The sequence below is a fragment of the Semicossyphus pulcher genome, unplaced genomic scaffold (assembly GCF_022749685.1).
Source record: "Semicossyphus pulcher isolate SPU_LCO1_2020_fin unplaced genomic scaffold, fSemPul1.0.p SCAF_18, whole genome shotgun sequence".
Classification (NCBI taxonomy): Eukaryota; Metazoa; Chordata; class Actinopteri; order Labriformes; family Labridae; genus Semicossyphus; species Semicossyphus pulcher.
In genome coordinates this window covers 22547051-22574303 of record NW_027211691.1, presented here as the reverse complement: position 1 = coordinate 22574303, position 27253 = coordinate 22547051, and the positions used below count along the sequence as shown (strand labels likewise).

At 42.4% G+C, this 27253-nt stretch overlaps 1 protein-coding gene across 1 annotated transcript in view; it reads left to right on the top strand.

Annotated features, from left to right (window-relative positions):
* The first annotated feature begins 457 nt into the window (after window positions 1–457).
* The window catches only part of LOC138595571 (cadherin-18), a 95837-nt gene continuing 69041 nt past the window's right edge, over window positions 458–27253 (top strand). The window contains exons 1-2 of the mRNA XM_069666866.1: window positions 458–655; window positions 25002–25570. Coding sequence (XP_069522967.1) covers window positions 25340–25570 — 231 coding nt within the window. The 5' untranslated portion in view covers window positions 458–655; window positions 25002–25339. The remainder of the gene's footprint in view (window positions 656–25001; window positions 25571–27253) is intronic.

Here is a 27253-nt window from a genome sequence, read left to right as displayed (position 1 = left end):
TTAATAAGTAAAGACCCCTATTTAGTTGTTTCCTGAAAAAAATCCTCCCCCTCAAGCTTTAAATCCTACTGGGACAGTCAGGGAAGGTGTGTCTGGCACTGTGTTTGTGTGTGTGTGTGTGTGTAAGAAAATGAGATGGGGATAACGTATCGCCTCCTGATCACTATCTTATATAATCACGTGTTAACAGAGGAAGAGAGGAGCAGAGGAGGAGAGGGAGATAATGGAGAGAGAGGTAGGGGGAAGCACCGGGAGGCCGGTCCGACAGCCTGATCGCAGTGGATTGATCTGCGAACCGACCAATCAGGCGCCTTCCTCGGCCTGAGCCGCCGCAGTAGCCGGGCAGGATTGGAGGATGCTTCGGAGGAGAGATGCGCACACAAGCACCGGCTCGACTCGCTCGTCCCGTCGTCCGCACGCACACACATTCACTCACACACACACATTCACAAACACACACGGGTAGGAAAGGGAGAGTATCGGCTCTTCGCAAGTCGTGCAGTCAAGCTCTGCCCGGGAGAGGATGACAGCGGACGGGGGTGGAAATTGAAAGAGAGACGAAGGAAAGGCAGAAATGAAGAACAAAGTCAAACTAGCGCGTCTTTTTCGCCTTTAATCTGCTGTCATGTGTGTTCAGGGGAGTGCACGCGGACAGGTAAGAGAGATAAATAAGTTTGTCTGGATTTGTTATCTGTGTTAGAGTGTAAGTTTTGCGTTTGCACCTGTGCGCGTGACTGTCTGTGGCGCGGGCGCGTGTGCCCCCGCCTATACTGTGTTGTGTTTAAAAGAACTGGCAAAAAAAATATTCTTCTGCTCGCGAGCAGCGAGTTTGACTGCGTGCGCATTTTAGCAATTGCGCCCCGTGGAATTTGGCACTAAGCATAAAGAAACAGGCGCGAGGGGCGAAGAAGTGGAAGAGTGCGCACTTTCCCTCAAGTCATTTTGCGGCTATAACGAGTGTGCTTGGCTCGCACGCGCCTCTGTCTTGTCTCCTGGGGTGTTGTTGCACACAGCGCCTCGGTGTAGTTATGAATGATAGACAGGCTGCTATGAGAGAGTGGGAGTTGGAGGCTATCCGATCTCTCTGATGCGCGTGCCGCACCAGTGTAGCCAGACTGGAATTTACGCGCACTGCAGGAAACAGGAGTCCACTCATTGACTGCAGCTTCTGTATGTACAAGTCGAGCTTTCTCTCCCTGCAACAGCCACCTCTCTGTAGCGGGAGAAGAGAAAATAAAGACCCGTTTAGACTGGATGCCTCAGTCATTAGAATGCTCAGACGCTTTGACAGTCGTGTGTAGAAAGATTCAGTGCCAGATGCTTAGCTGTCCCTCCTAATGTTGCATTGATTGGCTGCTGGTGAGCACAGGGAGAATTGTGTGGCTGCCAATCCTCAGCATTTTTTTTCCTTTTTTGCAAGGTGATCACCTCCCTGATGTGTTTGCAAATGTTTAGTAAAAAAGATGGCAAGTGTCATGTGACTCAGTGGCATGTTGGTAGGCAAAAGCAGGAGGGAAAAAAAGCTGTGGATGATGTTTTTTTTCTTCCTTATGTCTCTTCTGTGGGAAGCGTTTGGCTGCTGTGGGCTCTGACAGTGATGCACACAATATGCAAATGTTATTCTCATGTATGTTCTGGAAAGCTGTGCTAAGGGAGAAGTTTTGATGATCTCCCCCTCCCCTTTAATTGGTGCCTGGGGACATATGTTGCAGTTTTTGTTCCAGTGGTTTACATCTGTGGTCTTTATTTAGCCATGTGGACTGGACTGTGGCTACAGTGAATTATAATATATTATTATAGTCATTATTATGCAGTCTGTCAATTATTTTTCAGGTAATTGCTCACTTTTCTAATCAAAGTCATGACATTAAGGGCCAGCAATATGCAGAGTCAGTTTATAAGAATATAAACATTTAAAAAACAGCAAATCTTTACATTTGAGAAGCTTAATCCAGCAAATATTTAGAACTTCATCAACATTTTTTCAATATCAGAAATGTGGTAATTCTGCAGTCTTTGGAAAACAACACCTACTGTGCATGGTGTCAGCCTCTATAGACCCTGAGCAGAACATCAATCTGTCCTGTCAATCTCGTCCTCCTGTTCGGTTGAAGGCCTCACTTGAGGATACGTGAGCCCTCCGAGCAGCCTGTCTGTCTGTCATCACTTTGGTGGACGTTGTTAAAGCAAAATGAGGCAGCTGACTGAGTTCCAAATGAGCCCTAATAGCTGGTGCTTGAATTTGAGATGTACTGGACATAAAATTGCCTAATTCAATCTGGCAAGTGGAACAGTCTGGAATTGCATGACAACATATGAAAATCATAGTCCACCAGCTGCCCTGGCAATGAAAACCCCAAACACTCAAACTGGGGCTGCAAGTAGTGATTATTCTCATGAGTCATTTATCTGATTTTGATAAATACAACGTAACAAATAGACAGTTTGGCAGGGCCAAGACGGCGGCCTTGATGATATTTAGTCGCTCTTACTAAAACCTTAGCAGATAAATGTGCTTATCTGATCAATTTTACTTAATGGATGGCCTGAATGTGAAATTAGAGAGTGATTGATTAGAGTTCCAGATAATTAGTACAGTAAACTGAGTTTGCTGAGCAGCACAACAAAATATAATCACTAGAGCAAAAATGATCAAATGCCTGAACGATATTTGTTTAAACAGTATTATCAGGCCGATACAGGATGATTTATCGGTATTGGCGTATGCTTAGCAATATGTGTCTGTATGTTTTTTTCTTACAGAACATTTAATGCAGAAAAGAATGATTTAAAAATGGTGTAATCACGTAGTTCACTTGTGTCTGCTCTGACACAATAGTTTACAATACTCCCAGCACTGTCTAATGGACATATAGCTTAGCATTAAGCATTAGTTAGTGCTAGAATTGGTTGATACTTTATAATAATGTTCAATATTGAAATTATTTGTTAAGAAACCTTTGTAGAGTCACATCGATGGACAATCCACGTAGAAAATGTCCGCTCAAAAATTCACTGTATCGTCAGCCATATCGGTAATTGGTGAATCCCCCCCCCCCCTCTAAAATCAGTCTCAAAAATCCCATAATAGTCAGGTCCTAATGGGAAGTTCTGATTTCCTCTTGCTTCACAAGCTTGTTGGCTTTTTCTCTACAACAAAAAAGATGAAGTATCCCGCTAAACACAGGTCTGCTCCTGCCTGAAAACAATCTAATGGAACCAGCAGGTGTTCCAAAAGGACAAAGGTGGCCTCAGTACCCTTATTAGACACCCCTTGTTGATATAATAGTACGCCTGTTTGTCCAGCCTGTGGATGTTTCCTTGTTTCAAAGGGCACTGAGCTAATTACACCATTATTAATCTCACTGAAGACAGCAACTGCTGCAAATGTCTGTGTTGCTAAGAAATAGACTCCAGCGTTCGAACATCACACTGACTGCGTGATGTAGACGTCATGTTAACTGCATAAAGGCCAAACTGTACATGCTGAACACTGGAATGCATGATTTGACACCAGCAACAGGAAAACCTGCCCTCAAGTGTTGTGTCAACTCAAGTGTGAACAATCGTGTAATTATCAGTCACAGTGTGCTTGCAGCAGAGCAGACATCTGAAACGGTGTGCATTGCTCAGCATTGGAAGAAACAGTATGAAGTTACTGTCAAAGTAGTTTGCAGAACGATCCATGTTAAACTCTTCTAAGATCCAACTTTGGACCGCTTTAGATCAGACAAGAGTCATCAAAGCTTAAAATGGCCACACAGAGTCATGATTACATGATTTCAAAGGGACATTTCACCTTTTCTACCAAAGAGAACTACTCATAGTGTATGCATAGTATCATGTCTTCTGTGTCTATGGGGCAACTGTCCATATGTCTTATGATTTCATTGGGGTCATGACCCAGCATTTTTGGAGATTAACTTATGTTAGGGATTAACCCTGCATTAGTTTCCAACAGGGACATTGATTTGAAATCAATCAGAACAACAATTTTGAAAGTCAAAACTTTGGTAAACGATATGATTGCACACCAACTTTTTGGGCTGCAGTGGTTAGCGCTGCTGCTAGAAGCTAGAAGGTTCAGAGTTTGCGTGTTCCCTCCGGATACTCCGTCTTCCTCCCACAGTCCGAGGGCATGCTTGTCAGATAAATTGGTGACATAAAATTGCATGTAGTGCATGGAGTAATTGCATGGCTGTGAGCCTTGTGATTGACTGGCGATCAGTCCAGGGTGTCCCCCGCCTCTCGTCCCATGACTAGGCTCCAGCCCCCCGCGACCCTGAAAAGGATAAGCGGTATAGATCATCAATGGATATCAACTTTTTGCTCACATGCACTTTGTAATCTGATAAAAGATGGTAACCATTTGTTGCTGTCCGTGTGGAGTGACCAAGATTAGTTTTGAGCAACATAATACATCTTTGTTTCCATCCATGTTGAGTTAAGGCTTATGAACCCCTCGAACAACTTCCCAACTAGGGAAATGAAACTATTATGAGCACATGCGCAACATTATGAACAAGTCCCCCGGCTTCATGGTAGTGGAATACTAAATGGCCGGAGTACCTCTCATTAGGAACCTTTAATGCTTCTATAGATCAAACCAAATCAATCCTTGAAGCAAGAAAAATGAATCAGAAGTAATGTTCCATGCAGAAATGCTTCACCCCAGGTGTCTTCTGTGTGATGGCTGCCATTTGTGTTTTCAATCATATCACTAGCAGACGAGACAGGAAAAAAAGCACAGTGGATTATTGTTCCAACAGCACATTGAAAGGGCCATTCAAAAGATGAATCATGCCTCCCTCCAAACATTAACATTAGTCTCTTCAAAGATAGCAAACAGAAAGTGGTCATTCACTGTCTGTGTCTGCCAACCGAGGCTGCCAGAGCAGCCAGGGCTTTTCTGCAAGTAAGAATTATAGCTTTGATAAGTGTTGATGTTCTTGTCAGTGATGCCATCTTCTTTTAAACCCAGGATGCAACAAGATAAAATAATCCCCTGCTTCTAATGCTGCACTGGGCTGTCATTGTGTGGCTTATGGAGATAAATGGATGAGTTTTGTCATGTAATTTCTTATCAGACATGCTGCCCTGATGGGAATATACACAAACACACAAAACTCCTTTCTGATGGAAATAGACGTCGCAGCCATGACATCAGCAAAGGTTTGTTTACCCCCCTTTTGAAAACATGAGCTCTGTATTTTTGCTGTCGCCATCTTGTTTTTTGTGGATCCAGAAATGACCAAATCTGGACGACACAGTGGATACTTATTGCTTCACCTCTACTCTGGTTGACTTGACAGGTCACCATGGTAGCAACTTGTCTGTCACAGTTAGCCTCTCCCTAAAGCATATGCCCTGCTTAATCGTCAGTTTTACTCAAAATGGGACCATTATTTACAAAATGATATCCTGCTGTATCGACAAAGAATTGAAACAAGGGACTGAGACCATAAACTCATTAGGACAATGTTTAATGAGGTAGTAAATCATAGGAAAAGTTCCCATTTGGTGTCATACAATCAGAATTCTTTTTCAGCCAGTGCAGTGGCCCGCTGCTGGCTATTATACCCCTTTCCCATCGAAATTAGTGCGTTCACGCGGGTTTTTCAGACCCGCTTAAAGATGCCGATTGTCTCTTTTCCCATTGCCAGTGGAGTATACTGCTTCTGACGTCACAAACGCACCAAAGACGATGTTATAGTGGTTAAGTCTGTATCTATTACTCATTCAGTCTACTTATCAAACTCGGCGCCAACAAATTTGGAACAACGTTCGAGCACTGCTCGGATGGAGACGGGCAGAATTTGCAGCTGAGATGACAAGGAGTCGCTGAAGTTACCGATGGAGCATAGCATCGCGCCAGAAAGGGGACAGGGAATAGCGTGTCGACACGGGGTGTTTGTTCCCATCAATGCCGATCGGAGCCGAGACAATTATGACTTGGGTCTACCGCAGAGTCATTTGACCCGCTGAATGCTAAATGTAGCCTTTCCCATTAAGCAAAAAAGTCGGGTGTTTTTTGACCGATGGGAAAAGGGCTTAGAAAGAAATGCAGGTTTAAGAAATTCGCTTCACATTTGGAACTAAAGGCTTAATCCAACTCTAGTATAACATATTTCGCTCTGACATTAAACTTGCAGGAAAAACTGTATCGAAGGGAAAAGTGCCTCTTAGGGAATAGCATTAGTGGAGAAGAACAGCTGTGACTTGCCATTTAAGATTCAATAGAATTGACATTCACATCCAATTTTCTGCCATCATTCATGATATTTTCCCGTGCGACCCTTTTATATGTTCCTCATGACCTGGTGTCCACTTAAACTGCTTCCAGTAAAGATTTCAGTCGCACTGTTTTGAGTTAGGTACCGACATCGATCAGTCTGTGGCAAATCCTGCCTACTGCTGTTATTCAAATATCACTAAAGTGCACTTGTCGCCATCGTTCTTATACAGGTAGAAATTATCGATACATATTGTGGTTGTCAAACACTGCAAACTGTATCGTCTTTCGATGAGGACATGGGTCAAATTCCATCTCAATATCCAATAATTCAATACACAGCAGTTTATTCTGCCCTTGTCTTTTATAGCTCGCTGTTGGGAATTTAATTTGTTGGAATAAATTCCAATCATGTAAAATAAAAGCCGGGATTGTAGCGACAAATAGCGCAAAACATTGCAGGAAAAATATATGAAATAAGTGAATGTGTCGGTCATTCGTACGTCATTCCAACTTAATTCTATAGACTTTAAGCTGGTTTAAATATGTCAATAAACTCATCTGCAATTAGAGGTCACATTTACAGAAACTCATTCATGCCTTAATTTCTTCCAATCGATTATTCAATCAATCATTGAAGCTCCATCTGCTTCTCTTTGGAGCATCTGGCTTTCCTTGCTTTGAGGAAATGTAAGTTTTCTTGATTTAAACCCAGCAGACTTGACTCATCCGTACCAACAGGAAGAGAAAGTATCTGGTCCTTTACTTTGAACTCACCATATCTGGCCTTTTCGAGCATTTCTTTTTGGTTTTTGATTTAGACTTTCATTTCTCACAGTGGGACACGGAGCAGTCTGCATCACACTGACATTATTGCACTCTCGAGTTTCTTCAGTATGGGTGAAAGCAACATTAGAATGATTCATCTGCTGCTCTCACCGTCAGTGACGAATGGGCAGCAAAGCATTTCCTTAAAGAACACTCAGCACTGTGAGAGGAAGTCTAAGATTGATCGTGATGGAGCATTTTTATAAGGCCTCTGCATTATTATTGCATCACCGTGACTCCAACCTTAGGAAAACACAATAAAAATACGGTTGCATCGAATTGACTCAATCGAATCAAACAATAAGGCCGTTTTGAGGGATTTTTCATTTGAAATGGAGACCAATTTCTTTTTGTTTTTTGTCGACTTGGGGACAGATTTCTCCAACGATAGGTCAGCCATGCTAAGCGACAACTTCTCAAGCATCGCAAAATGTCTTAAAAACGTCACAATGTCCCTCACGTCAACAAAATCTGCAACACATCGCTTGATTGAAACGAGGCTCTGGATTGAGCCTGATTTAGCACAGTGTGGTATACGATGTAAGAATACAAGACCAGATGTTTCCAGGATGTTTGATTTAAATATAGACGTTAAAAAGATGCAGAGGCTTTAACGTGTAATGCAGCAGGAAAAAACACTGTGTGAAGTTAAAGAGAACAGATGCATCTGCAGTGGGATGTAGAGGAAAACATTTTCTGTGTGCATATTTGATCTCACTTTTATGGAGAGACTGTCTTCGCAAACCATGAAAACAGAGCCATTTGATTGCCAATATGCTGCATGAATAGTTAATGTACTATTAGAGGGGTTTCAGGTTTCCATCTCACATTTGTGAGTGTTTGCACAGAGACTTTCTCTTTTTTAAATAGCTCTTAAGGATGAACCGTCATTATGTAATCGCGGCGCGTGTCTGCCTGGGATCCTCGGGGCTGCCTCAGAGTATTTTATTTTGTTCTCCGCTCAAAAGCATCGTGGCGGTGGGGTTTGCCTTTTGGTCGCATTCGGGAGGTTTCAGTCTGTGTTTTATTCACATGGGCAGATCCTTTATCATGCTTATCCCCCCTCTAGATTTACATTCTAAGCTTTAGGCATTTCACAAACACTTTTATATTCAACTATGTACACAGGGTACACTGGTATAGATATTCTTCACCTGCTATCAGGAGAGATACCATTTTTCCTTCTAGATACTGATTCTGATACTATTCCTCTGATAGTAGTTTGACACAGAAAAATATACACTTTATTGTGATTATTTAAAAGCTGTAGGCTATGCTGCTAACCCTGTATGTATCTGAACAGTTTCTGTAATTGTATGGCCTACGTTAGCTGCTGCTCAGCGCCCAGCCCCTCCTGACGTCCTGAGTCCTCTGAGGAGTGTCAGGAAACCATCAATTTAAATTCTGTTTACTTAGAAAAACTAAAGCCCTAAAATGGGGGTATTATGCTGTTTCACATTTTAAGACATATCATTTTACAGTGATGGATGTCCAGACTAAACGTGGGTGAAGTTTGAAATCTGTAGGTAAAAGTATGTTGGAGTAATCCCCAGGCTTCTCAGCTCAGGCTGCAGCCTTAGTTTCTTCTACACGCTGCACTTTGTGACGTCACTAAGTGCAGGCCAATAAGAAGAAAGTGTACTTGTCGGGGCGGGGTTTCTTAAAGGGACAGAGCTGAGTGAGTCAGGCTGTATGAGGGCCTGCACAGAGCACCAGCGTGAGAAAAATGAGCAGTTTTTTTTAACTGTAAATTATGCTAAGCTACTCCACAGGTATCACAGAGTGAAAGGTGAAGCTTGAAATTCACATAATACCCCCCCTTCAAAGAGTTTGATGGGAAGAGAATGATTGCTGGCTTTTAGCTAGCTTACATTAAACCTTCTGCTAGCAGCTCAGTATTTTCTTTTGCTGCTCCAAACAGTTTCTAGTGTCGGCCATGATATATGTAAGTGCTGTGAAGGCTACTGTTGTGGAGAAGAGGACGAAACAAGTCACATTTTTGGGGGCTAATAAGTTATGGTATCTGTTTGGTGCATTGACTGGCAAAGACTACTTGCCAATAGCCAACACCACATTTTCACAAGTACTCCCACACTGGTGTGGATATCAGTAAAGATACACTAAAAATGACCTTCAGTGTGCAAGTATTTTGAAAGTAAAGGATGAAAACAATATGTTTGTCTTAAAAATATGAATTGTTGTGGATTCTTTTTGAGTATTTCCAGCCCAAACCCTGCAGGAATATTTTACTCATTCACTGTTGAAAGACAACATATTTTCTCGCTAAAAATATTGCTTCCAGTGGATCGTGGGCTCAAAAGTCGTGTAGCATCCTGACAGAGCGAAAAGGCGAGTCACGTCAGATAGTTGTCGGTGTCACAGTAAAAAGAGAGACCCTGATGTGTGGGGCTGATAAAACATTAGTGCGCTCCGCGCCTGTCAGACCTGCTCACCCCTCTCGTGCAGCGCCGGGGACGTGGAAATGTAAGAGATGTTAATTGGACCATGCCAAAGCTTTATGAGGTTGAGTGTGAGAAAGGAGAGGAAGGAGGGGGGTTTGGGTTGAGGGGGTGGAGATGGACAGCGTGTCCCTAGTGATTCACAGATCTGAGGTGGATGAGAGGCGAGCCGCGGGGGGCTGTCCACTAGAGTTAGGACAACAGCTGGAAATTTAATGCCGCTTGAATACCTCTGCAAAAGGTTGAATTCAATGCTGAATGTTATAAACAAGCAGAGATAGTCAAGCTCCACATATTTTTGATGATGTAGATGCATATTCACATGCAGGTGGTGTGTATACGAACAGACACCTTCACACCCACATCATGTCAAACAGCAGCTTGGTCTGTGGCTCTGAGCTTCAACGTGTGACTATCTAGGTACCACTCTGGTGTCAGTTTGCCTCAAGGTCAAGGAAGCAATAATAAATATGCAATCTTTTGTTACACTTTCAAAATAAAGCAGTACGTTTCACAATAGGACTATATGTTTAGATTTTCAAAATAAAGCATACTGACAAATATTAAACATTTTATGACATTTGGAGGGGAAACAATTATTAACACAAGGCACCAAAGGATTGTAGTTTGGGTTTGAATAAATACTAACTTACTTAAGCTAGTTACATTACTGATGTACACTATGTTAAATAACATACGTACATTACATTAAAAAGTATGTGACTAAAAAAGAAGTCAGAAGTTAACTTAAAGTTGTAATCTCAAAGATCTCAGTTTTGTTCTCTTTGGCGGCACCTATGGCGATAAGCGGTAATTGCGGGAGCACACTTCCCAGATATCCAGACAGTGCTGCATGTGTGACGTCCACGGTTGGCTCCAGTTGTAACTCCTGATTTTCCGGACGGTCGCTTTCCTTTTTCCTTTTTTGTTTCTTTTTCTTTGGATTTAGACTTATTGTTGAAGTTGTATCTGTAGTCATCCATCTTTTCTTTGTTTGTTCAGCCATAGTAGATTACTGTTTACTCGCAACACTTGCAGAGACCGGAAAAGCAGCCGCTTAGCTCCGCCTACCCTCTCTGGCAGACCAACCACTGCTGGCTGATGGAAAATGTGTCTCTATCTGGGCGCCGCTTGTGATTTTTTCCACGAAAGTCGCCACAGACAGTCTGTAATACTACAAATGCAAAGGCTTTCATCACATAAAAATTGCTGTTGAGAATGATGCTAGAGGGCTACCTACAGCTTCTTATTTTGACGCATTGGGACACTGACCAAGCTAACATATTTGAAGACTTGGGAATGAGAACGGGCTGGAATAAGCCAATAAACAAGAATGCTCTTTGGGGAACTGTTTGGTTTCTATTGCCCTGCATTTACAGTATATGTGAAATAAAACTGTCTGTCAACACTGGCTGTGCACTGTGACAGTTTCTGTTAATGTTCCAGCTGAGTTGAGCGGTGTGTAAGCAGATTTTCCCAGAACAGTCTCCAGAACTGTGATTGAACCATTCACTTTGTAGCAACATCTGCCTGCTTCCTCGCCCCGAGGACAGCGCTTGTGAGCCGTAGTTCACTGTTGCCAAACTGTCAAAGCTAGTGCCAAAGTGTCAAACAGCTCTGCCCGTATTGAAATGAATCTCAATGCGCCTCAACAAGTCGACCACCCTCTGCCAGGAGACGAATTTCAAGCTTGACATCCAGCTAATACCAGAGCTCGTATTTATTTATCACATCAGTTTAAGCGGCTGCATAATTATCCCTGGTGAAATCAACTCGTATGTCAGCACAATCTCACTCATATGTGGCAAATCTCTTTTTAAATAACAACTCTGCCCAGAATTAAGAGTTGATAACTGTTGAAAGGCTGTTTGCCTTGACAGAGATGCTGTTGCCAACATTTGAGAAAATGTTGTAAATGTGTTGCTGTTGTTTGAGCTGAATTACTTGTCTCAGCTTTTTTGTTTTTTAATTAGTTTGAAGTAGTGATTCGTCAATTACCATGTTTTTCGGGGATAATTGATTTAATAACAGTTTTCTTCAAATCATTTATATGAACATTTAAAAAAATCTCTTATTCTGAAATCCACAAATGAACGGTTCATATATTAAAGATTAACTGAGATAACTGATATAAGCTCTTTACATAATAATAATAATACATTTTATTTAGAACAGGACACTCAAGGTCGCTTAACAAACAAGAAAACACAAACAAGAGTAAAAACAAACCAGATAAAATACATTAAGAGTGGGTGAGGGACAGTGCTGAGAGTTAGGGAGAGAAGGTAAGGCGGAACAGATGGGTTTTGAGTTTAGTTTTAAAGATGGGGAGGGTGGTACAATTTCGGAGGTCAGGTGGGAGAGAATTCCAGAGCTGGGGAGCAGAGCGGCTGAAAGCTCTGCCCCCCATGGTGCTGAGGCGAGCAGGGGGTACGGTGAGGTGGATGGAGGAGGAAGACCGGAGGGTGCGGGATGGAGTGGCAATGTGCAGGAGGTCGGAGAGGTAGGGAGGGGCGAGGTTGTGAATAGATTTGAATGTATACAGAAGGATTTTGTAGGTGATTCGTTGGTTGATTGGGAGCCAGTGGAGTTGCTGTAGGATGGGGGTGATGTGGTGGGAAGAAGGTGTTCTGGTGATGATCCGGGCGGCGGAGTTCTGGACAAGCTGAAGTTTATGGAGGGCTTTCTAGGGGAGGACATGTGAAGGTTCTTGGATTTTCTGTGTCTTTTCTGATAGTTTACTAAATATGTGTTGGTTTTGGTCCATTGGTAGATGTAACAAGACATTTAAAAGCCATAATCAGGGGCTAATGGTTATTTAAAGTGGTAATCTTGAAGATCTCAGTTTCGTTCTCTTTTGCACCTATGGCAATAAATGGTATTTGTGGGAGCACACTTCCCAAATAGTGTCACATGTGTGACGTCCACGGTTGGCTCCGGTTGTAACTCTTGATTTTCCTGGCTGACGGTCGCTTTACCTTTTTAGACTGTTTGCTTCATCTAAGCGTCGAGTTTGTTTCTTTTTCTTTGGAATTTCACTTCTTGTTGAAGTTGTATCTGTAGTCATCCATCTTTTCTTTGTTTGTTCAGCCATAGTAGATTACTGTTTACTCACAACACTTGCAGAGAGCGGAAAATCAGCCGCTTAGCTCCGCCTACCCTCTCTGGCAGACCAACCACTGCTGGCTGATGGGAAACGTGTCACTAACTGGGCGCTGCTTGTGATTGTTTCCGCACAAGTCACACCTAATAAACCCAGTCTGTAATACTGCAAATGCAAAGGCTTTCATCAGTGGGCCATAGGCTCAATCACCATTGTGTTACCTCATTCAGTGATAGATAGAGACTTAACAGACATTTATTTAAATGAAAACCTTCAAGATTATCTCTTTAAGCACCCTAATAAGCAATGATCAATCAACTATCAAGACAAGAATCTCTATACTAAAAGATGATGACCAAAGCTTATAGTTGGAGCATATCTAGAGGGCTGCTGAACTACACAACAAATGGTAAACTTAATGATGAATTAAAATAGGCTCAAAGAAAATTCTGATTAGATTTAGTGTTCTGATGTTTAATCAACAAACGTAGTGACACCACACGAGGCCTAAGTAGGCAGAACAAAAACGAAACAAATCTTTCAAATCTCCAAAAATCAATCCTGACAAAAAAACCGTGAAAGAAAACGCCTCAGAGGAATTACAAAAACCAGAAGAAAATGAGTCAGATCACAAAAACCCCACTGGTGATGTCGAACCAGACGGAATAAATAGTGAGCGCTTCATAATCTCATTCCGAGTGAGAAAGTCCTGATTCTCAGATTGCCCAGAAAGGTGTTCTGCAAATTATTTTCCTGGTGTCTCATGGCACACGGCAGTGGTTTTATCTTTTAACAGCATTTGTAATGATTTTAAAAGACAAGAAAATGCCGGCGTGACAACATTAGTGTCCCTCCAGCCCACAGAACACGCTGCACACCCTCCTCACACTTCCCTACGACTCATCTTCCCTACCTCCGTCGCTGCTGTCTACATCACTCCGTTATTATTCTTCCGTATTTGGACGATGAGACGGCATATTTGTCTTTCGCTGCTGCTAACACTCCCCCCACAGGTCTCAGCGGGCACTTGAAAAGCAATGTGGCGAGCATCTGCAAAAACCCCCTCCTAAATTTCTTGCACTTCATCCCCTCATGAGGGAATCTACCTGGCAGCCAGAAAGCAAGCTTATCTGTGTATGAAATGCTAATGTGAATGGCCTCAGCCCTGCTCTGTGGCTGAGAGCACAGAGGCCCTCTCCTTGTTGTAAAACCCACCTGCTCTGTGTGTTTTAGCATGTGTGAAACGCTGATGCCTGCCAGACTCTGGTAGCATCAACTGGAATTTTGACTCTTAGATATTCTGTCGAAGAAGTGCTGTCGGTGATGTGAATATATTCTAGTCCTGAGTCTGCTCTGTATCTTTTTCTTTTAGTCTGCTTGGCAGAGGATGGCTCAAATCCCAAAAGCATGTAGCAAGTATTTCTGGAATGATAAGTCATTGATTAGTCGACTGTTGGAGAATTTATCAACAATTTCCAGAATTGATTTATCATTCAAGTAATTTATCAAGCCAATAAGCCAATGATTTGCTGTTACAGCTTCGTTAAATGTAGGGAACAGCGGTTTCTCTCTTATTTAAAGATACGCTATGAATGTATTTTTGCAATTATATTAAAGTTATGAATATTTTCCCCTCTTTTTTTTTTCTTTTTACAAGAACCAACTGTATGAATCCCTAAGGCCTAACCCTGCATTCCTTGTGCATGTGCATTGTGCATGTGTTTTCCGACTCGGAACATGCATTTGTTCTTCCCTAAAGTTGGAAGGGGCTGGAATGCTGGAAAAGGAAATTGGTACACAGCATCCTGAGTTGCCAAACGTGACGTCATTTACCCCAGAAACATGGTGCACTAAAGAACATCTGGGGTTGATGGACAGAAACTTTATATTGCACATAATTTTTTTTGCTAACATGCATTTGGTAATAAGTGTTAGCTTCGGTTAGTTGCTGCTATCGTAGGGTGAACCAGAATACTTCTGAACAATGAAATACCACACATCTTCTTTATAGCGTCCATGTTGTTTCCACATTACAGGCTGGAGCTATTAAACATAAACCTCCCACCAGGGGAAATGGGACCCTCTGTGGGGCATGTGATTACAGCCCAATAAACCTGAGCAGTTTTGAAGCGATCAGTTTGAGACCTGAAAAAACTCCAAAGTCTACCTTTTAAGTTTTGGACTGCAGGGGTCAAATTAGGTCAAATTCTCTATTTTTTATTTACTGAACAATCTGTTATCATCCATTATGAATCATTGCGATTTGAAGCACTACAGCCGAGCTATTCCCAGCCTCCTCTTGTGTTATCTTATCCTCATATGTGCTCATGAACCCTTGTCTGAATGGTGTGCAGAAGCCGCTGCAGCGAGACTGCAGAGAGTTGACGATGATGCAAGTTGAAAAACTGTGTGATTTTTTTTTTCCCGTCAGTGGCCAGCAGATGGGTGCTGTCTGCTCCATCCTGGCACTCTCGCTGTATGATTAGAGCTCAAGAATCCAGCCATTAAACACACAACAGATGGGACATTTTCCATCTTCCACCCAGCTCTCATTAAGCAGCCAAACAACATATAGTGGGGTTGACGAGTGCAGGCATGTTTTCTAATATGACACCGAGAGAAAAAGGACGAGGAGGAGATCCCGCTTCACAGATATAATTGCGGTTGTTTAACTTGGCATGTAAAGGAGGCGATAAAACCATCAGAGGCTTCCCGCTCTCATCTCGCAAACCTTTTGCCTCGCCGTGATGTGCGAGGAGTGGTGCGTTTCGGGTACGAGGTAATCAAAGCTGAGGGTTCGGACAGATGGCGTTTGGAGGGTAGTGTTCTGGAAGTGCAGGCCGTTGTTGACATTGGGAGACATTGTGGGAGGGGGTGACTGACACACCATCCAGCCCACATGACTCAGTGGGAGTCATTACTGCAGTGAGCCTAATTACCTTCAGGCCTAATCTGTGTTTAAAAACCTGCTGCTTATTGCTTTTAATTACCCACAAGTGTAAGAAAAGGATTGAAATGCAAGGTTGCTGCATTTGTTTGTTGTGTTTGTATGTGCATGAGCAGCCTGTTCTCACCACCTCGGTGTCAACAACAGAAGCATGGCCAGTGGCCCAATGCATCCCAATATGTAGGTCTCCCTATAGTGTTATTTCTGGATGCCGTCCTCTAGCTTATAGTGTTGATGTGGCGTATAAGTCAGGTGCCATAGTATACCAAACAATACCCCTTGATCCCACAGGATCTGTGTCCGTGTTCCGTCTGCGCTGCAGTTCTGGTCCGTCAGACGGCGCAAGCCCTCGCCCACAGGAAGTGTGTCTGATCTGCAGTGCAGCAGATTCGTGAGATCACAAGATCGCGTGAGAATTGCGAAATCACATAATAACATCAATGTTAAACAGAGCAACACAAACAATCATTTTGAAGCGGCCTCTGTCAAAAATAGACCCGGCGCATATCTTTAGCGGAGCAGAGCGGAGAGACACTTCTGGGGCGCGCCAGAGACGGACTGCAGCGCATGCAGTGGAATCATGATCATTGACTTGAATGGGCGCGATCGACTCTGGAGGTCGTGGTACACGGAACGCGCCGGAGATGGATCCTGAGGAATCTGAGTGTTAAAGTCCACTATGGGTAGGCGATTGTTGGGTCAAACAAACATTGGCCTTTCACCCAGGAGGCTGATGTACGAATCCTAGGTTAAAGGAATGGAATTGTTGACCTCTTTAGAGAGGTTGACTACTCTTTATGTTACGTTACCAACAAATGGTACATACAAATACACACAAATGTTAGTCACGTAATGTACAAACCTTGGTTAAAGAGCTGTTTCACATTTTAAGACATATATATAATTTTACAATGTTGGATGTCCTGACTAAACGTGGGTGAAGTTTCAAATCTGTAGGTAAAAGTATGCAGTATGCAGGCTGCTGTGAACGCTATGTCTTTTTCCTCAGTAGGCTTAGGAGAGCTGGCCAATCAGAAGAAAGCAGGCTTGTAGGGGCGGGGTTTCTTAAAGGGACAGAGCTGACTGAGTCGTTTCAGGCAGAGGCTGTATAAGGGCCTGCACAGAGCACCAGTGTGAGCAAGTTTTTTTTTAACTGTAAATTATGCTAAGCTACTCCACAGGTATCAGAGTCAAATATGAAGTTTGAATTAGCATAATACGCCGCCCCAATCTAACCAGACTGCTTATTTATTTTGCTCACTTGAACATGGAACGCTGCACGCAGCAAACTGACGCAAACGGAGATCGTCACACTTTGAAGCCTAGATGCAGGCCAACCTGCTGTGTGTCACCAGTTAAGAGTGAGGATGTTTTGGCATCGCAGAGAGAAACCGATGCAGGGATTGTTACAGTCTGTCATATTTTTGAAGCTTCAGATGCCTGAATGAAACTTCAGTGTAGTTCTGCATTTCCTCGACTGTTAACACAAAGGGCTTCAACCGTTGTCATACTCAACAGCGCAAGTGTGTTTGACAGGCAACTTTTCTCCTCAGCTTGCACCGTCGTTTAAAATGTTACCGAGACAGTCGTACCGTCTGTAGCCTGAAAACCAAATTACCCTTACCCCCGATCACTTCAGGCAAGAAGAAAGAGAGTTACCTCTCAGATCTTTAGATCTCAGTTTGACACGTAGACGAGTCGCGAGAAGTGTCATGATTATTAGATGATTTTAAGGTTGTTTTTCTGCCGACCACACTTGGATTATGTAAGGTGATCAAAGTCGTCTTCTTGCAGGTGTTGGAGAATGTGCTCGAGTTGACTCGGAGAAGGAAATATCAATCACTCGCTTCAGGGAAAGGCCTCCAATTCGTCTATAATGTTTGCAAATTTAAATTAAAAGCAGGTGTAGAGCAGTTGGAAATGGGATTTACGAAGATGAGTTCAATTAACTTTGGGCTTGGGAAGCCTTTAGGTTAGGGGAAATTGTGTGATCATGCCATGTGAGTTTGTTGGTCTGAATCTCAGGACATATTTCTGGCTCACCAAAGTGAGAGTTTAACACCTGCTCAAGCAGAGGAAGTGTGATATTCCCGGACAGCTTACATCTGTCTGTGTGGCTGTGTGGACAGAGCCTTCATCACATAAAGAGACGCTGATGCTAATTTCCTAAATTGCCAAATCATGCACCCCACAAACCCAGAGCGGAAAAGGGCTCACAAGCTCCGACCTTTTTTGTAGAGAAACTAACCACTGAAACAATCCATTCAGCCGTGATTCCCTGTGTGTTTCCTCGTACGACAGCATTGTGAAAATACTACAGTCTGCTTGGCTAAACCCCTGAATCGCTGGCGCCGCTCTCTCAACCTATTTATCTCCTCCAATTTTGTGGAACCTCCAGGGTGTGCCGCACAGTCAGAGGATTGCCCCGCTTGTGAAGCTGATCAGACTAATCTCCTTCCTTTCACAAACAATAGGCTGGGTCAAGTCTCCCGACAGACTCGAGGAACAACAAACAAACAAACACCTATTTATAGGTACAGGTACAATTCAATCAGACGCATGAAACACTTAGAACATCTTCAGGTAAAACAAGCATTAAGTTAGAATGAAGTGCCACTGTCACTGGATGCTGGTCGAGAGGCAAAAGGACGTCGCTTAGAAACAGGAAGCTGTTTTTTGTTAGGAAGGGAGCAAAATAGATCCGAGACATCACTTAGGTCAATGCACAGGAAGTTAGAAATAGAAGGAATTCAAAAAGAAAAAAGTGACTCTTTCAGATATGATTCTAAAGTTTATTATACGACTCTATCTTAAATAAAACAGCTCAAAGAAAGGTGAGGTTTCTTGTTAAACAAACGCCTCTGCATATAAACTTTCATAACTCTTAACTCAAAGTACTGCCTCATAGAAGTGGGTTATATTAATGAAACCCTCTTAATAAGCTGCTCTATGTCCAATCTTATATTGTTATGAGATACATATTTAGATATAGGATGAAAGGATTTCTGAAATCAAGTGCGAACAGAACATGAATGGCAAATCTAGAAATCTAAACACTTAGAACTCAAACACACAGTATTAGCTTTAATTATTATTTTACATGAACGGTTTATGTTGTGTTTTTTAACCTCTGACAGCTTTAAACCAGTGTTGTATTGTTGGCACATAATGCTAGTAGGGCTGGGCGACATGGCCAAAACCCAATATCACGATATAGGATTTTCATATCTCGATTATATCACGATATAGCATATTTTCGGGTAATTTAACAAGTAATTAGTCCATACTTGATAAATAAAAAGTGTCTCCCCTTCTATGGTTCGCTCCACGTTCACTCCCACGTGCAAGGATTAGAAAGTAAAGCGTTGTCAAAATGACGCTAACATAGCCCGAAAAGCAGCCCAGCCGTCGGCTTTGTGACATCACAACAGGACGATAGACATTTTCATATTTTAACGAAACATATTTTCATATTGCTCAGCCCTTAATGCTTCACAAACACTTGAAACATTAGCCATTAAAACAAGCCGAGTCACAATGGGTGCAATATATTCCCTTGCTTATATTGTCACATTCAATCACAATGTATTACATTCTAACCCCTGATATCTATGCAGCGTCAGATTCTTGCCTAATCCTCCAGAGTTTTGCAGAAATCCTATAAAAATCTAAATGTTCCCGTAAAGCAATCCCTCTCATGATTAACAGCATTGCCTACACAAACAAACAACACATAGATATTAAAGTAATAGCCTCAAGTCTTGTGTGTATACCCATTTATATATTGTCTTTGTTTATATTGTTATATTGCCTTTAATTTCAATACAACAAATTCCCTGTTACTCTCCTCTCAGTGTATAAACCCTATATTTGCAAAGCTGCACGCTATAAGCTATAAAATAATGATGTTAAACGAGACGCTAGACTACATATTGCATCTTTTGCAGAATATGTTGCAGGTTCACGGCGAGCTCCTTCGGCTTCATCAGCAAAAACAACAGAGAAGAAGAATGAATTTATGTTCTGGCCTCAGGAACATTTCGCAGCAGTGTTACAGTCTGCTTTCGCATACACACATTGCTGTGTCACTAATTTTTACTGTTTTCGAGCCTTCCTGCACCTACTCTCACCCTCGTGTTTATGTACTTGAGCTTAGTGAAACATTGGCTGCGACTGCAGGCAACAAACAGGCCCTTTTAATGGGAGGAAAATGTTTGTATTTGTTGCTTCCGGATAGTGTGAGAAGTCAAGAGGCTCTTTTGCTGTGGTCGTCCGGCCCTCTTTGTTCAGAGAATAGAACAGGGGTTCAATGGTGTGTGTTTTGACCCGCCCAGGTCCTCCGCTATCTACTGTTTGACATCTGCAGAAAGCTGATGCTGTGAAATTGAATGCAGCGAGCGAGCTCTCAGCAGGAGCCCAAAACACGAGCTATTAGCTGCAGGTGACAGGAGCCCGTTCTCCCTCTTTGCCAGACTGAATTGATGTGCGTCTTTGTTCCTCTTTCAACATCTCTTCCTGTCTTTTATTTGGCTTTATCTTCCAGCCCTTTTTAAGTGTTTCACCTACTGCAGTGTCATCAGTGCAGGAACTGTTGGCTGCACTCCGGCTAAGGTCTCATTCAATTTAAGTTGTTTACATGCCCGGTTGAATCCCTGCGATTGAGTTTTCCTGTTTCCATGAATAAAACAGGAGACAGAGACACAGTATTTTTGTTTGCCTATGGTGTCCTCACCACAGGTTGAACAGTCCACCAGCACAAATACAATGTTTGAAAGGGTTCATCGTGCGACTGGAGGCTGACAAGGGGGAACAAAGAACAGGAAAGGGTATCATGCTGGAAAGAGTTCTCTCACCAGAGATTTTAAATAATTTAATCCATTTTTAAAATGTTTTGAAAAGGTTTAATGGAAATCTTTTGTCAACTGAGTAGAGGGATATCTTGGAAAGCAATGACCTAGCAGCTTTGCTGTGCTAATTAGCATTGTACTCATTGATTGGTTTATTTTGAGTCGCTGGTGGATCATCTCGTCAATATAATGTCAAAAAGAGTGAAGAGCACAGATCACAAGTTACCAATAATTAACACTGCATCTTGGGTGTGTTTTCTTTGACTGACCAACAGTCCAGATAACTCAGTCTTGTTGGGTTTTTTTATTATTATTATTATTTTGGGCTATTTAGAGAGAGAGGACAGTGGATAGTGGTGGAAATGAGGGAAGAGAGAGTGGGGACGAACCCGGGGCCACTGCATTGAGGACTATAGCCTCTGTATATGGTCGCCGATTCAACCGCTGAGCCAAACCGGCGGCCAGATAACTAAATTGATCATAAACTATAGTATAGTATATTATTAATAAATACATAAATAAATACATTTTACAACCGTGTGGCACAGTATTGTTAAGCAATTGCTGTCCAAAACAGCTGTAAATATACTGTGTATCATGCATTTGATGGGCTGATCGCAATCTTTATGCGTCTCTCATGACACAATTATCGTATCGTTGGCGCCAAACATCAATATTTTAATTTTTAAAAAAATTAATGGCTTTAAACAGACCTCCCTGCCAGTTTGAGTCACCGCATCATCACCAATTTCTGTCCAAATCTGTGAAACTGACACACAATGAATTATTCACCCAGTGAATAATACATTAATACCTGCACTTGACCTTTTTAAAGGTATTAATCAAATATTGTGATGTATTATTATATGATTGTCTTGCAATATATCAATCATCACAGAATCGCTGTATCGTGATATTATCGTGGACCACGCACCGTATCGTATTGTGAGATACCCTGCGATTCCCAGCCCTTACAATGCTTATCCTTTAAAACGATGGAAGAAAACTCTGAACTTTCATAGTCAGACTTTGATCTACTTAGAAATATTGAAATTAAGGCATAAAACCACATCATGTTCATGTCGACGCTTCTTCTCACATCCTGCCAAGAATCTGTGGGTTTTTCTGTGCATAGCCCATCCACTTAAAAGCTGCACATATATGAACACGCCTCGGGCTGCTCAAAACAATATCATCATCATGAAAAAAAGGGGGGAGATTATTTCTATAGACAGAGCCAGATGCCGTCAATTGTGTTGCTTGACTGAATGTATTTTGCTTAGAGAAAGGATGATAATAACACAATTAGGAGAGTGATTGAAGAGAGCCCCAGGAGGTGAAACCAGTGGAAAAGATTATTCTTATTCTGACCCGCTGCTTCGACTCGGTTTGGTTTGATTACTGTATGATGCTGTGGAATCAGGAAAAAAGAGCATGTGTAAAACAGCTTTTTGAAAGAACTCCTCCATCAGTATTCCCTGCAGGGCTTGGTGTCATTTTCTCAGTCGGGGGAGCAGGATTTGGGCGTAGCTCTACCTATGCAGATGAGAATCTTTCCCCAGATTACACGTTTAGTGTGTGGCTGAGTATTTATCCTCTGCTGCTTTAATCCGAGCTGATGTGGAACAGACTTTGCGTTCCCTTTCACTGCCTGGGCTGGCAGTAGGTATTACCCATTACAACCACTGCACTTAGTGAACATCACCAACAACTACAGTTGAGCTGCGTAATTTGCATGTCGAGATATATGAAACATGGGGATTAGTCAGGGAGTTCTAAGCGCATCTTAATCCGTATGTATGTGAAAATATTTTTATTTATAAAAAAAATAATTCAGTGATTATCCTTCAAAGTATGTGACAGTCGTAAGTTGCATTAACGTCTCGTTTTCGCGCTTCTCTCTAATGTTGTCAAATGCATTGTGGGAGATAGGGAGCAGCAGGCTTTGAAGTCTGTCAGCTCCTAGATCCTATTAAATATCAAATACACGTGTTTGTCCTCCCGATAATCCCCACCGAGCGTCTATTCTACTGCAGCACTTTGAATGTTACACTAACTTTGCTGCTTTAAGTCATTTTTTTTATATTTTGGTGTTTATTATTATTATTATCCTTATTCATTGAAATATGCCAAAAGTTCTCCCTCCTCTTTGTGTCTGAAAGTTTTGAGCTCACATTTCTCACATGATTCACTTAAATCTTCACTTCTTAGTCCAGATAGTTGGTTTTAATTTAAATAGGGCTCCATTTCTTTGGGGACAACCTTGTATGTCTATTAAATGTCTCAGACACACTTTTATTACACTTTTCACCAGAAGTTTCATTGCCAGGGCCAAGACCTTTGGGTCTGCCAACACCATAAAAGTTAAAGGGGGAGTATAGTTTTTACATCCAACAAAAGCACAGGTGTTGATAATAGCATTAACGATGGCTGTATTCCATTTAGCTGCTTCAATTTCATGGTCCTGTTTGTGTGCATGCTGACTGCCTGTCATGGCTTTGTCAGACACCTGAATAGAACAAAAGCATTGTTAAAGTTATTATTAACACCTGTGCTTTCCTCCTGTTGGATGCAAAAATGTCCGCTGTGAAAATTATGAAAATTTCAAGCTTTATATTTCACTCCTACACCTGTGGAGTAGGTTAGCATAATTTAAAGTAAAAAAAAAAACTCACACTGGTGCTCTGTGCAGGCCCTCATACTGTCCCTTTAAGAAACCCCACCCCTACAAGGCCACTATCCTCTGATTGGTCAGCTCTCCGAAGCCTGCTGAGGCTTTGTGACGTCACAAAGTGCAGCGTGTTGAAAAAACTGTGTGAAACCTGGCGTTCGCAGCAGCCTGCAGACTGAGCTGAGAAGCCTGGGGATTACTCCAACATGCTTTTACCTACAGATTTGAAGCTTCACCCACGTTTAGTCTGGACATCCAACATAACATTATATATATGTCTTAAAATGTGAAACACCATTATACCCCCTCTTTTAAGTAAAGTTAGTTGTCATTATTGACAATATTTCTAATAGACCAAATGATTCTTTCATTTATGGTAAGAATGATCTTGTGTTGGGGCCCTACTAGCATTATCACTGCCCTGGTCTCCTACCCAAAGTCATTCCAAAACACATTGAAGTTTCCATCCAGCCAAGAACCGTCTAAATCCTAGTAACTGTTCTTCCCTCACTCTTTGGAAACTTTGGGTGCTTTGTGCGAACGTGGAGAAGCGGAATGGCATTGGAAGAGAACAAGCTGGGCTGACAACTGTCTGTTATGATGTTCTTTGTTACTGCACCGGAGTCAGGGTCATATTTTATTAACAATGGTGCAACCTCTGGGCACTTTAGGCTCCCCTTATGTCAGGATCTCATCACACAAAAACAACAGCGGTGCATTAATTATAAATTTTAGCTTTATTTCTATATTACAGTCATTGTGTGTGTGACACAGTTGGAAGCTTTAGTGGAGTGGACCTTTTTGGCTTCTGGTCTCTCACCAGGTGTACCATTGTTTTTTAACTGTAATCAGCAGAGCATGGCAGAGCTGTAATGTCAGCAGGAACTTTTTTGTCTCATGTGCAAGTTGAACATTCTGTTTCCTCCTTATATTTCACTTCACAGCATCCTAAATGAAACCCGGAAATCATTACTTTCTTTGTTGGTGACACCACATCAAAGAGCATCTAAAAGCAGTAAGGTCAAATGATGCAAAACCCTCTCATCCCACAAAAAAAAGAAAAGAAAATGTTAGCAGGGAGGACTCATTTCATGCCTCAGCAGCCCTTACATAACATAGCTAACTTTAAAATCCACCCCAAGACTAGAAAATTCTTCATAATAGCCCCTCAGACCGCGGAGTTGCATATGCAGAGGTAATGCATATTCTGGACACAGCACAAGCAGCTTCACTTCACTGCTCAGTAACATAGAAATCAAACAACGCTCGCAGTTATTTTCATACTACTTCAATGAATCTTCAATTTATATGTTTGATTTAGAAAAAAAAACAGTTTCTTTCTGTCTTTTCCATTCCACTGCCTCCTAAATCACCCACTGCCTTACGTCTGAGTGGCTTGATGTCTGTCCTTATCATAGCGAATGTGTTTCTTCCTTCTGTACTTATTATTCACCGCACCGAGGCACACACTAAGCCTTGCAGTATGCCCCGGTCGTGTTTAAACAGCCAAATCAAACCTTTTCCCATATATTTTTTTAATAAAGTCGACGCAGGCTTTGAGTCACAGGGCGGACTCCGCTCTGATACATGACTCTGACCTCACAGGGCAGTATCAGTCACCAAGCAACGCTCTGACCTTATAGGCACGGACAACCTTTTAATAGCAACACAACTCCTCAAGCTGAAACTTGTTTGTATCATCATGTGCAGAAATGGCATGAATACGGAGAGCCAGAATTCTTGATGCGTCTGTGTACTTTATCACAGTCGGCCCAGTTTGAAGTGCATGTCCTCATCTGGAGGATTTATGAGTTGCAATTTAATTGGAGGGAATTAGTGGACATTTAGCTTCTAATATCCGTCAAATTAATCTCTAACTCTGTGTTTCTCTTCCCCCTTCTCCCTGTCTCACAGGAAATCCAGGATGGCTTCCGGGATTAACCTCCGCTCCTGGTAGAAGAACCCAGAAGTTCACGACCGTTTGCACAGCGTCTCACATCTTGGGAAATTCCAGAATGTAAATGTATCTTGCTCCTTTTTCTTTTTGGTAAACCTTCGGCTTTGGGGTCATGAACCTTACAGGATCTACCGGGACCGCTATTTGCTCATCTTGGATTTAGATTCTGCTTTTACTGGGACTACTGCAAGGGGCCCGCAGCGGTGGCTAGTGGTGGCGGCAGCTTTGGCGGCGGTGGTGGGGGGACCTTCCCACCTTGGAACACGGGGATAACTTTACAAAAGGTAGCGCCACCATGAGGATATCCACCACCTCCTGTCTCTGTCCCGTTCTGGTCTGCCTCTGCTTCATCCAGAGGAGCTATGGGGCGAGCCACCACCTCCCCGCCAAATTGCCCTCCAAGAACCAGACCAAACTGGCCAATGGGGAGACGGAGGTGCACCACAGGCCCAAGCGGGGCTGGATCTGGAACCAGTTCTTTGTTTTAGAAGAACACATGGGACCAGACGCACAGTATGTGGGAAAGGTAAGACTGAACTGACTGCAAAAAAGAAATCTTTTGATCTCGGGGAACTTGCTTTTGAACAGCTTACCTGGCATTTTTGTTTCTCCTCTTGTTTATTGTTAAATAGGTTACAGCAGGAGCAAGCTGCTCTGTTGAGGTAGATTGCCACGTCAGCGTTGTTCACGCTTTTTTTATCTTCTGATGTGCAAATTCAGTCCTCATTTGTGAAGGTGTGGGGCCTCTTTGACTGTCATTGCAATGTCAGACTGAATTTCTTTTATGGTAATGTCCAAAAAATGTTTTATTCTCTGTAATTAAGGAGCGCCTCATAGCCTGTCTGCCACTCTGGGAAGCCAGCAAAGCAAGATTCAGTTTGAAGTGTGAAAATCCCTCACGATAAAGCTATCTTTAACGGAAACATTAGATTTGGTCTCTGTGGGAAGATCTGAGCCAGATCTGATCTCTTGGTGGGAAACAATAGACTGTATAAATATGAAAGTAGCCACAGTCACATCCCCCATTGGTTTTGTCGACTGCCTTTTTGAAGCCACGAGTTTGGTATTTTGGTTGTCGCCATGTTGTTTTTTTTGGAATCAGAAGTTATATTTTTACTTGAGGGTGGCACTGGAGAGTAAAGGAAGGTTGGCAAACACTAAGTTGTTTATTTATGAGACATACGAAGCTTAGAGAGCTTCTGGAACTTGGCAGACCTGCTGTATGCTCATCAACATCTCTGGTAGGAGAGCGAGCAGCAGGTGAACAATATGAATCAGGTAACTTCCCTACCACATCCCTAATTATGCCTTACTTTACTTTTAGAAATTAGCTATGGGCTGTAAGCAATGAATTCTACTTTAAAGTTGGGCATTTTCATATGGGGCTCTGTGGGGATTGACTCACTTTTGGAGCCAGCCTCAAGTGGCCGCTTGTGGAACTGCAGTTTTTGGGACGTGTGTCTGTTTTTGGCTTTTTTCAGCCATGGATGTTGCCGCTTGTGGGACTCAAACACCCACAATAGAATTTGGATAGTGGCGGCATACTAAACAGGGCGCCTCATAGTGAGAACATTTGATGAAAGTAATTTCGGTGTCATTTCAGAATGACTGATGTCCCTCGCAAATGGCCAAATAGTAGCGGGTATTGTTCCTGTTTGTGCATAGAGCGTGGTGTAGCCCGTTTGTTGGTGGTGACTTTTTCTGTTAGCTCCACAATAAGCCACAGGGAGCTGGTTAAGTCCTCTGCTTGCAGATTGCCTGCCCTTATCTCCTGAAATGTGTTTCTCCGCTGCAGTGATCATTATTCCAGGCACTCAGGCACAGACTAATCCCCTCAACTGCACTCGCAGAGAAAGAGAATGAGAAAGGCAGAACGCTCCTCTGACTGCACATATGTCTGTATTTCAACAACAGTAGCATTTGAAGGGGAAAAAGAAAAGAAATGGGGATGACATGCTTGAAAAGGAGTAAGAGGGAAACAACAACAACAAAGCAGATATCACTTTCCAACTTAAAGGTCTTTTTATTGAAAAAAAGGGGTTTTAATCACAAATGTCCTTGCTAAGCCGACAACACAGAAAAGAAAGGTTATTTATTGGTGAAACATGTTTTTGCTAATATTATTTGACGCATGAATGCACCATAAAATCCCACAGTGCCAAACAGAACAATCCCTCAGCATTAAAGACACTGTCCTGAGTTTTAGACA